General features: G+C 38.1%; 1 protein-coding gene across 1 annotated transcript in view; it reads right to left on the reverse strand.

Moving 5' to 3' along the window:
* Nucleotides 1-8,494, reverse strand: part of LOC126473204 (chromatin-remodeling complex ATPase chain Iswi) — a 126,141-nt gene extending 117,647 nt beyond the window's left edge. Inside the window, exons 1-3 of the mRNA XM_050100107.1 lie at nt 8,265-8,494; nt 8,036-8,098; nt 7,793-7,950 (exon numbers count right to left, since the gene is read on the reverse strand). Coding sequence (XP_049956064.1) covers nt 7,793-7,950; nt 8,036-8,098; nt 8,265-8,315 — 272 coding nt within the window. The 5' untranslated portion in view covers nt 8,316-8,494. The remainder of the gene's footprint in view (nt 1-7,792; nt 7,951-8,035; nt 8,099-8,264) is intronic.
* Nucleotides 8,495-12,976: the final 4,482 nt, after the last annotated feature.

A 12,976-nucleotide genomic window follows, 5' to 3' on the forward strand; every position in this document is an offset into this window, starting at 1 on the left:
CACAAAGCGAGAGGTACCACGTCAAGACGTCATAGTGCACAACATCTGGGTGGTTCCATACTCACCGCTCTTTTCCAAAAATTTTAATGCCCAAATTAATGTGGAGTTTTCTATCTCAGTCCCAGCAACTAAATACATTTGCAAGTACATAAGCAGGTGATATTTACTGTGCAATGGCAGAGCTACACTAATACTGTCCCAAAAGACAAAGTGCAGATGTTTAGAGTAGGCTGATATGCGAGCAGCAATGAAGCAACACTACGGATATTGGGCCTGCTGATTTGTGAGCAGCACAGAATACTGTCACATCTTTCAGTGCAGGTGCCAACAGCAAGTGCCTGTAGTTCACAGATGCCAACTTGTGCAATCGAGTAACGATACGGCCTGCTACCACCCACACCACATTTTTCCATCTGTGCCAAACAGACGAGTTTTCTGTATGCAGAACTGCCGAAATATTGTACACGGCATACATCACTGAAAGAATGGAAGTGTCGTGTGCAAGGCACCCTGGTGAAGGTTGGCAATGTGTGAAGGGGTTAGATGCCCAAGGCAGAATTTACACCGTGCATGTAACATCTACATCTACATCCATACTCCGCAAGCCACCTGACGGTGTGTGGCGGAGGGTATCTTGAGTACCTCTATCGGATCTTCCTTCTATTCCAGTCTCGTATTGTTCGTGGAAAGAAGGATTGTCGGTATGCTTCTGTGTGGGCTCTAATCTCTCTGATTTTATCCTCATGGTCTCTTCGCGAGATATAACACACTGAGTATCAATGAGTACAGCTGCAACTGACCTGCACCTGGGGCACCATCAGTTTTCAGGCTCTCAAAACAGTCTATGGCCATGAAAACGCCATGGGGCTTTTGAAAGGTAACTGCCTGCTGGCCTACGATGTAAAACACTGTATTCTGACAGTCACTGACCAAGTTGGGAGAACGCTTCCCTGTCATGTAGAGCAACTGCAGACTCTTGAACCCCATAACACTTTGGAACAAACACAAAACCGCATTATCAGAAGAGATCATACACAGGTGCCAATAGACCGCACAGGCCAGCGACTATATTTCAACGTAGGGCTGACACTTATTGAGGACAAAGTTTTCTCCATGGTGGGAAAACGGATGTCTGATTTCAGCATGCACGCTTCATGAATGGGGGATCTGTGCACAGATTTGCTCAGGGAGATCAGTTATGACACTACAGCCTTGGGAGCTGCACATTTTTAATAAAATAAAATTCTGAGTGAGTTGGAGAACGGAGTATGGGTCTTTATTTCTTGGATGCACCTGGGGATAATGGCAAGACATTCACGTTGAATTTGCTACTGACACATCTGCAGAAGAGCAGGAGTGTTGTACCCCCTGAGATGGCTGCAACCTCGTTCAGTAGAGGAAGAATGATCGCTTGATGTTCAAGCTTCTACTGAACCTCACAAGTGAGGAAATGCCAATTTGCGACATAAGCTGCTGCAGCACTGCAAATTGATTGTCTGGGGTGAATGGTTGATGCTACACAAGTGTGTGATCAAGACACCAGATTGAAGCTTGCAAGACATCCGCGGTAACCGAATGTCGATGGGTAGGATGGTTGTCTTACTCACGGACTGCTTCCAACAGATACTGCCAGTCGTTGAGCGAAGAACTGCGGCAGACGAGATCATCACATGCTTCAATTCTTTGCCAGTATGGGAAAATGTAGGAAGAATCCACCTCACAACTAATATGAGAGCCCGTCTATACCGAGAGTCTCGACACATTGCTTAATACCTCTTGGAGATCAGTGAGGTCCACTTGTCAATGGATGCAGAAGGCTTAATAAATTTTGAAAGCCAATTCTACAGTGTTGAAAGCTTGGGAGATAATCTAATTAACGAGGTTTTTCCGAGCTTTAAGCAAAACTTGTGCAATGAGTAGTGGTTATGTGAAAGAGCAATACCGGCGCCAAAGAATGAATCGGTGAGAAATACGAATAAAAATATTATTAGTGCAAAGTACCTGGTGAGGTGACCACCTACATGACAATTGATATAGTGATGACAAGGAAAAATGCTAGTACATATCCTGAAGAGTTTATAAACTCATCAGAGCTGTTGAGGTGCCATCCTACAAGTTGGAGCTGATGGTGGATTGGCTGTCATACTGATGCATAACCTAGATGCACCAAGATTGTGTAATGGCCCCATTACACACATTCTGGAGCTGAGAAGGCATACTGTGCAGGCCACCATCACTGGCGAAATCAAAGGAGAGGTGGTATTGATACCACGAATTCCTATCATCCCAACAAACTTGCTTTTCCAGTTCAAACAACATCTCCAGTCGCCTTTGAATGTGGTCTTTAGATCACTAAAAATAAGAGTCAAGGACAAACGTTAAAACTGGTCGGTATTCATGTAGACACACCGCGCTGTTCGCATGGGCAGCTCTACGATGACTGCTTGCATGTATCGAGAGCCAGAAATCTCCACATATACACAGAGAACAATAAGAATCGGAACGTTGTTTACAGAGATTTATTACAGTAGTTTTCTGTCTCTCGGGACACACCAACAAAACTATTATCTTTTCTGTGGTAGGTGTATTGCGAACAGTATTGAAATCATTTACTCCCTTTCCTGGTACATTTTCTAATTCACTAATGGTCACAGAAAAAGTTTTTCCCTTAAGTAAATGAGTGAGTGAGATGTGAATGACATGCACTCTGTCAGCTTCTTCCCTCGTCTGAAAAATTTGGTGATATCCTCATTCTTCCTGTAATCTCCATCATTTTTATAACATTCCTCTTTGTGCCATCCAGATTTCACCAGTTCAGTGTCTTCAAACAGACCACTTTAGCTAATACTGACACATCATATAGACTAGCTTCCAGCTATAGCTACTACTCATCCTTTCTAAGTCCCTTGTTATGCTTTACACAAATTACTGATAATCTGTTATACTCTTCTCTCTGCTTGAAAATGAATTTGCCACATAATTAATAAAAAGATCATTATTTGTATAGCCACTATTCCAGTTACATAGGTGGGTGATTACATGAGAGACTGAATCAGAGATATTTTATTTTACTTTTAATTTATGCTACAATTTTCTGAATCTACCAAAGTTAAATTTTACTGAGCTGAAACATTTATTACACTTACAAAATTACTTGAGGAAATATAGATGCTCATTTGTAAATGAGGTTTGAGGACAATCAGTTTGCTTTTTATGTTGGCAGCTATTTCAAGTTAGGCTGCAGCCACTTTTCTTTCAGTTGTTACATTTCAAGAGCAGAATATTATCTTCTGGACATATTCCACATGTTTTAGATATATAGCTATTTTACAAAAATAAGCAGGTGTTTATGGTAATACGTAGAACAAAAAGCATTAAAAAGTATACTCTCCAACTCAGCAGTAACAGCAATTCTGTTTACATTAGGTTATGCATGAGAAAAACCAATAAAAATACTCAATGACCCACAGAGCAGTGCTTAATTTGTAAATAACCATTGGCTATGTAGAAATGTTAAAAGTACGCCCACCTGGACAGCCGAGGGCATTAAAGCGCTTGCTTCCAGGACACAGGAATGTGTGTTGGCAGTAGATCAAATCCACTTCGTGGATTAACGATGGAGGCTAGTGGGCCAGCCACAATGGACATGGTCTTTAGGCATTTTTCCAGGATCAATGGAAGCGTCCGGTTCCACCCGTCAGCTTTGACCCGTGATGTAAGGCTGTTGCGGTACGTGACGTCACGACGACGCGGAGTTTACTTTGTGAGAGTGGCGTGTTTGTAGATGTCGTTTTGATGTGATCGGTCGTGCTTTCTGGTGGTGTGTTTGTGTTGTGCGACATTCTTGGTTTAGTTTGAGTGTTTATAGGTGGCGTATTGTTGCGGTCAGTGGTTCTTTCTGGTGGCGTGTTTATGGGTAGCGTGTTATGTGGCCTATGGGGTTCATTTGCACCGTAGCATTGCACATGTGTGGTATCGGTGGTTAACTGTGCTTTTAGCGGAATATTTTTCAGTGAGTTAACGATTTTGGTTTTGTTATGTCGACGTTATTGTAGTTTTTTTTTCTGTTCGTTGTGTGTGAATTTTGATGAATTGCTTTATTTATGTCTTTGGTAGGTATGGATATGACTGACAAGGTCAACAGTTTTTGGTTGTCACCAATGATGGGGGACAGTGCGTTGTCTAACAAAATTCCTTCAGCTATTCGGCCTGTTGGCTGAAGTCGTGAAGTGTTCAGTGTGTCATGAAGAAATGAGGTTTACTAAAGTTCCGGTGTCTCAGACAAGGGACGGCTGTATGTGAAGATGTCGTACGGATAACTTATGTCGCTCCATTAGGCGAGGTTCCTGGTTCGAGAAGTCTAGGTTGGGCATACAAGAAATTGTGTTAATGACGTATCATTTTTGAGGTCAAGGGAAGTGTTCGATTAGAATTTCGATTTTCTAGGTGTTTTTTTTTTTTTTTTTTTTTTTTTTTTTTGTGGGATTAAGTGTGGTGGTGAAAGTTTTGAGATTTATAGTGCAGTATCAGTTGTTTCTGTTGGCCTATACAGGTCAAGGGAAGTGATCGATTCCAGTGGATTTTGTGTGTAGTGGAATTTGAGAAGGTTGTGATGTCTTGTTATTTTACTGTTTTTTGTTGTTTGGTGTAGTGGTGTGTGTTTATATTTAGTTTGGCCTCACCCAAAATTCCCCAGTTCCCCCGCTTGTCCCGTTAGTTTCATTATATTTTTGGAGGAATATCTATTTGGTGGTTTTTCGATCTATTTTCGTGTTTGTTGTCATGTTTACGTGATGATGTCATAGGAGCGGTATGGGAGTCGTCGTGAATGGCTGTTTCCGCCATATTGGTGACGTCATTTGTCAAAGTAGAGGGGTGGAATCGGACACTTTCGTTATCCTGATGGTAAACTAAGGTAGATACTAGTCTGATTCCCACGTCTTGCCTCAGATACATGATTCTCAAATACCTTGAGAAATGATGTCACATTTGACAGAATATGGACAGAGTAGGTACCATGGGTTCCTTCCTGGGGGAGGAGGAAGCTGGCAGTAGTTTTAAAATGATTTTGGGAATGGCAATAGCATTGTAATAATAGTCTATATATGTGTACGATTAGTTCTCTGTGAAACTGGAGAGACAGCGTACCAGTACCAACCCAACACTGGTTGGATACAGAACACTAGAAAGGAAGATAATGTTACAAAGTAAGTCTGTCCCAAAGGCGACAATTTTTGGACTGTTACTAAGTCTAAACCATTTAACAGTTCTGGTCATTTTCAAGTTACATTGGTTAGTATAACAAGTACCTTGCTGGTTTACACTTATACTTATTTATCATTTATTAAAAGATTGGGATAACATCAGCAGAGTGTATGAGAAAACTTTGAGAAAAGTTGCAGAAAGATATCCGCACAAACAACACCCATTAAGCAAAAGGATGGGAGAGAAGAAGATGGGAAAACATGAAGAAAAAGTATCTTCCTCTGAAAAATATTTAACTGAACATCACAAGGAGGAAGCTGAATGAAAAAGAAAGAACAGACTTAAATTAAAATACGTACCGATTGAAGATGTGTTTGGGAAAACCTTCTTAAAAAGGTAGAAAAGCAGAGAATATAAAAAATATTTCAAGTTGTAAAGTTAAAAATGATAATCTGCTCATAATGCATAATTTTTTCACAAATGGTGAAAGCAGCAGCCAAACACCTAGTATAAAGGATGTCATGTTGGCTTAAGTCAAGATTAGGGCCTGCAGAAGTCACAGAAGTGTTCTATAATGGTCAGTTGGAAACATGCTGCCATTGCATTTCTAGTACTGAAAGAGAAACCTTTCTCCGGTCCTATTGACAAAAATATTTGATTTTTTTTTTCTGTCGGGACTTGTGAGGTCTGTTCAGACAGTGATGTCACAAATTATGAGGTTCGGCTGACCTGTGACGGTCTGGATGTGAGACGGCGAAGCCATTGAACGTGGAAGCTCGAAACCCTGGTTGTAGTGAGAAAGTTATCTGTAGTTTAGCCCGAGGTTTCGGTTTGGTTGGAATGTGTTTGGTTATGAGCTGGTGAAGCCAACAAAAGTGAAAGGTAAAAAACCTAGTTGTGACTGATCTGTAACTTAGCCTGAGGTATAAATTAGGTTGTACTACGACAGTTTTACTCCCAAAAATTCAATTAACAAGCTTCGTTGTCATATCTTTGCTCTTTCTGAATATTTGATGAATTACGTCATTGTGGTTAGACCGGTATCTGATAGCATAGGTTAAGTTAAATTAATCATTCTGGTTGTCAAAATATTTGACTCTTTCTTCCGAGTGTGTCACGATTTCGGTTGTCCTATATTAATATGAGAATGTGACAATATCCCTGACCTCAGCAGCCATGGACAACGGTCACATGTGTATGTTTTCTACTTTAGAGGAAGACCTTTTGGCCAAAAGCTTACATGTGTAGCAGTATTTTTATTGTGCCTGCCTGTGGCTCAACATCTCCTCTATATGGTTAGCAGCAATCTATCTTTTTCGTAATAGTGTCATTATCCCATCTTGGATTTTTAATGATTAATATTGTGACATTTATTGATATTTCATTGCACAGAGCAGGGGTGTCCATCCTATGGCCCAAAGTAAGTATGAGTGTAGCCCAAGATGTGAACATCTATCACAAGCAAGGTGGGGGGGCGGGCAGAATCCATTTCTTTTAAGTTATGATACAATGAATATTTTCCATTTGAAACTTTCGTAAGCTCATCCTATACATCCCCCCTCCCCTATCTTCTTTTTAAATGAGTGCATAATTCCATAATTCACAGAGTTCTTTTAAATGTTGGTGGGCATACAGAGCTATGTCCTTTTGCTGTATCATCATTATCAAAGTTTCACAGGTTATTAAGAGCTCAGTTTGTAAACCTCTGATATTCAGCATTAAAGGGAAAGTAGGACAATTATTCATATGATCATATATCATCCTTTAATTTATTTCTTATTTATACTTGTTGATATGTTTGCTTGACAGTTTGAAAGTTGTCCCACCCATGGCCTATGCAGATAACTGGGAAACGACAATCATTACTGAGTTGTATAAATGAAGGCATATTAACAATAGGCCTAAGCATGTTCTTTATTTCTGTTAAAAAGAAAATGATCACAATATAAGTTTTGATTTGCTCAATTCTACAGGCAAAATTTTTTACTGTCAAGAGCTAATTCTTAATTGTTTTCCACATTTCTTCCTAGAGTGAAGTAACTCAATTTCCAGTTATTAGTAAGCACTGAAGTAGAGCAAACACAACACTGGTTTCCTTTTACTGTCCACTACATGTGAATTAAAGCACAAAAGAAATTTAAAGTGGACATGATTTAAATAGTGATTGCCCACAGGTTGTCCCAAAACCTTCCCTTAACCAAATAGGCTAGAAGTTGGTTGTATCTGTACCCCTCTCCCCCCAAGCCCAGGAATATAAACAAACACAGTTGCAGATGTGACGGCAGTTATTTTTAAGAACCATCTTACTTATATGTGACTGAAGCAGTTAATGTGAGAAGTATTCTTTCTGCTGTCGGTTTCAACTGATATGGACAGCTATGCAATGACTACGTCATGACTGGATTTTTAATACCTGATATTATATGATTACAAAGTTTAATGATACAGTCAATACATAACACACTCACAACATATTCGTATTAGACCCAACAACGGAAACGGCACAACACACCTAGCACAAATCTGTCACATTTTGTACTGTGCTGGGAACTCTGGCTTTCACATGCAGTCGAAATTCAATACTCACTCTCCAGGATCAATTTTTGGTTGTTCTTTTCTCGGTCGCCCGGGTCGAACTTTTAATGGACTGGATGGTGTCTTCCCACCTTGGTTGTTGGACATAAAATGAGTGAAGATTTCGGTTTGTTTCAGTAAGTAATCAAAGCGCTTGCTCCGATCTGTAACCTTCGAAACACACAAATACACTTAATAGTAATTATACGTCTACATGGATGTTATCAAAAACATCACAGTGCTTTAGATCACTCACAACTTTCACTTCATAATCTTCTGGTTTCTCCCTCGATGACATCGTGTCGGCTGACGATGCATTCTACAGAAACATAACCAATGTCATAAGCTGCCAGTCTATAAACATGTTATTTCATACTCCAAAACAAAAATAAAAACATAGATAGTAAGGTAATGAACACCAAAACATATTCCAGACAAAGAACGTCTCGACTTTTTCTTAAATTATAGGATACACCATAACGTACCGAGTTTTCACCAGTGTCCACTCCCTCCATAGCGTCTTCTGGTTTCGACATATTTACAAGTTTTCTATAAACACTAAACGTACACTTCACACACCGGGTATAATTGTATACTAAGACAGCGCACTATACACATATAATGGCGGGCACAATTTACAGGGCAACCAACATTACTTTCTACACTAGAACTCCATTTCCACGCAACAGTGGCTTAGACGCAGGTTAGATGGTTACCTTCCTGAAATACCAAAGTTCCTACTATAAAGAGCGAAACGATTTTCACTTTATTGCGATTCCCGCGGGAGGGGAGGGATACCTGTGATCTCGGGACAGTTACAGGTCACTGCGGCTAGGAAATTATGGAATGATCTTTGTTACATCTTATATAAAATTCAATAATTTGTTATTATTTATTGGATTTTTTATTCTACAATTTAGTCATTTCAAAATAGCGGGTTACAACGTAACTGAGCAATAGGCCTTCAATTTTTCTTGCATTAAGTTCCGCCTCGGACAGATTCTGGCTTAATGCCTGTACTCACGTAACGATCTGCCTGCGCAAATAGTTCCGCAATATTCACACGACACAAATTCCAATCCATTGTTCGCCTGCCATCTGTCGGTGTAGAAGAGGAATTTCAGTGGCAAGCGACTACACTCTCGTACGGTAACCTCAAGTTTTATTCCATTTATTCAGAAATGAAGAAAATTCTATACTAGTCTACGTTCGCAGCTTGTGTTGCGAAAAACAAAAGGCCAGAAACAAATATACATATCGCAACGCCCTACATAGTGTCTGCTTAAGCAAAGGCGGTGTTCGCACATATACTTACTTAACGAAATGCAGGGTGACTTCGACGACTGGGGTCATTATTTGTGGTTGGATTTAGAAATTATCTCCTGGCTCTCATAACTCATAGCGTAATACGGAAGAAACTTGTGTGAGGAGAGCAATTTCTCCACATGAGTGACTGACAGTGGTGTTAAGATTCCTGGCAGTAGGAACGACAAGAATCTAGAATTTCCCACTGCAATTTCGAATCAAGCATGAAGTGAAGTCATACCAACAAAGATGAGCTATTTACGCTGACCTGAAGTATGATTTCATGAAGGTAATTCAAGTACTTACATCACTTTTGACGCGCTACAGATCAAACTTTTACAGTTTGAGACGCAATATATTCTTAGACGTTATATAGATGGGCAATGGGCTATAGTTCAGGTTGTTTCTAAGTTATCAATTCTCTGTCTGTAGTCTAACAGCAACTTTTGCACCAGAACATAAAGTTCCATTTTCTACTATAGACAGGGATTCATAACATATCTGGAGAGTTTTACTGTTAGTACTGTGACTGTGAATTCTACAGATCACCTCCAAATCACTCTTGTTATGCATAGATTCGTCACTTTGCTTAGCTCTTTGCGGTAAACAGTCCGCAACGAATTTTTGTTTTAAGTTTGTATCGTTTCCCTGTCTGTCATATGGTCAACCGACCGTAATTTCTCTGTTGAAGAATTATAAACATCTGCCAACTACCTGAACATTGATGTGCCATTTTAAAATTCACTCTGTAGATACAGACGAGGAACGCATGAGTAAAAAACAGCTGACTTGAACACGTTTTAGCGCATGATTTGCGACGATCTCCTGTCTACACGTTCCAACGTGTCTGCGAATATTTGATTTGAACCCACAGTATTTAGCATTTCGTTCGAACCTCCAACTCCAACTTCCAGGTTTGCCCACATCTATCTGCGCAAATCTCCTGTCCACACACAACCATCTGACTGTGCAAATGTGTGTGCACAGAAATTTGTGCAAGCAGATCGTTGAGGGCGGACAGGCATTTATTGCTAAAGACATCAATGCCGAACTAACATAAAATATCAACAACTCTGGTCGGTGAATGAATTTCACTTTGTATTATGGGTGCATACAGTCCCCTGAGTTTTTCTGATAACTTCGGTCACCCTGTAAGCAAATGGTTCAGAGCAGTAAATTCATGCTTATAGCTTTTACAGTAGGGAGAGGCTCTCCAGAAGGTTGTATATGTAACTGTTTGTTCGTAGACTCCGTATTAGATGTTTTAGATTTCGGAAATGCTACTCCTTGAGTGTATCAGAATAAAAATATTGCTGTTCAGAGCTATAGGTAAGCGAGTGGCCTTTTCATACCTAAAATTCTGCTGTATTAATGTTAAGAGTGTGTTAATAACAAGGTGAGTACATTAGCCTTTACACAGTGAACATTCTTACAGAACTGACTAACAGACTTTTGCTAAACAATTATATATACTCTACAGATGGCGCCTTATGCAGGAAAATTGTGAATTCTTCTATGTTGAGAACCTTCTCAGCATTGTCGACATAGAAGTATTATATACTAACATGCCTCCTTACATTTATATCGTAATTAAAACACAATCAATTATAATAACAGTGCTTACTTAGTGGCATTCAGTATTTTTCGAAATTTTAAAAAATTATCTTACTGAGAGATTTGGTAAAAGTGTCTTCTACAGTGTTTCCTGAATCTATTTTACAGTGTCAATAGCTATGTTTACATAACATTAATTTATAAATGGTAGTGTATTTTGACATGCTTTGAATTTTTAGCAAAATTATCATAACTAGTGGTACTGACTGCTCTGAGTTGATATCAGACACATTAGCAGGCTTGTCAGACATTACAAGAAAATTATTCAAAATATCTAGAATTAATGTAATCTCAGAGACAACTTCTGACAATATTCAGCAGAAGTATAAGATTCCATAACATTTCTTGTTCTCAGATTGCCAAAATATTACGTTTCCAAGTAACCCATTCTACAATATGGCTAAGTATATTAGCAGACAGTGAACAAAAGTTCATGTTGTTAGCAATAAACGTAATGTACCACATTATGAGAAACTAGAATTGCAAATTAGTGTTAGAAAGTAAACTAGAATTAAAACTACTCATGTACAATATAAGATCCACAAAAATGTATTTTTTAATGTATGTACAGTAAATAATTTAGCTTTATTTATATACTATGCAAGATATTGTATGTTTTTGCTCTGTAACCTATTATATGCACATTGCCTAGATTGTAAGCACAATGATGTCTCTTACATTACAAGTATATTCCTGTACAAAAGATAATTTATGGGACCAATAAAAATCGCAATAACAATCACATTCACATAATTTGATGTGGACATATGATCTACCATCTACAAAACAATCTAAGAGAGCAATACTATCAGTCCTTCCATACATTTATTTGAGAGCTTTCATTATGTACAAATAATTCAGTACTAGTAGTAGTAGTAGTAGCAGTGCTCACAAAGCATACTGAAAGTGAGTATCATTGTAACAGTTTTGAAATCTACTCAAATAGTTTACACTGTAACTTATATCTGGCTGTGTTCTTCAGCAACTGTACAAGCATCTAACAAATTCCCATATCTAATACCATGACTTGTGTCTTGAGTTAGTTTCAATTTCAGATTAACTTCCATCAGTTTGCTATAAAATGTTGAATGTTGAATGAGTCATTAAGCTTTTTGGATAATGATATTTCATATTTATCCAAAGATAATTCTTTACTTCACCTAAGTCTTTCATATGTTGCTTTGCTAACAGGTTCTTGATTTCTTGCATTATACCTTTACGTTTGCAACAAATTAATAAATCATCAACAAACACAATTACATAAATTACTTCATTTACAGCTATCAGTACATATAGCCAATAATCACACTTACTTCTGTTAAAACTTAGACTTTCCAAAAACACAACCAAACAATCATGTCACATACAAGAAATTTCTCTCAAACCATATACCCTAAACGAGTTAATCCTCATATAGTGAAGGTTGCTTTACATAAATTTCTGACAAAATTTTGCCATTGAGAAATGCAGTCTTTACATCTGTCTGTTAACAATCAAATTTTTTTTAACAACAGTATGACAGCTAAAGTTTTAATATTTGCAGCTCTCGAATGAATACCACCAGTGCTTTTTTTGTTGAAAATTCTTTACATCTGATCTTGCTTTACAAGTGTTTCCAGATTTTCTTGTAGAAACCAAGTTAACACCAAGAACATTTACTATGTTAATTACTATTTTCCAAGTTTTATTTTTATTTACACATTTATTTCCTTATTCATTGCTTGTTTCCGAAATTTTGTCTCATCAAAATTTTCTAGACTATTGGCATTACAGGAATTTACATAAATGCTGGTACTCATAATGTAATCATTACATTTATCAGGCAGTTTACATTCTACACCTGGCCTTCTGAATTCCCATTCTTGATCATGTTTTTTGATTGCTTCAACTTCCTACAATACTCTTTTCTTCCACTTGATCACCTCCAGAGTAATTTTCTGAGCATTTATAATCGGTATCACTAAAGTGTCTGGAAATGATAATTTTGTTGCTACTAAATATTCTTTAACCAACTCCACCACAGCCTATTAAAATTCCCAAGTTTGCTTTACAAACCCTCTTTGACTTTCTTAGTTGTTCTGGCATATGTACAAAAATCTTATTTCCATAAAGTTTCAAATGTTTAATGCTATGTTTCATCCCAAACAACATCTCATAAGGAGTTTTTCTGACAATAGTATTAACTGAAGTTTTGTTTTTAAGGTACACTACTGCACAAATGTCTTCAGGCCAAAATCTCCTTATTTAAGCTAAAAGGCATAATGACATACATGTAACT

The sequence above is a fragment of the Schistocerca serialis genome, chromosome 4, assembly GCF_023864345.2.
Source record: "Schistocerca serialis cubense isolate TAMUIC-IGC-003099 chromosome 4, iqSchSeri2.2, whole genome shotgun sequence".
Taxonomy (NCBI): Eukaryota; Metazoa; Arthropoda; class Insecta; order Orthoptera; family Acrididae; genus Schistocerca; species Schistocerca serialis.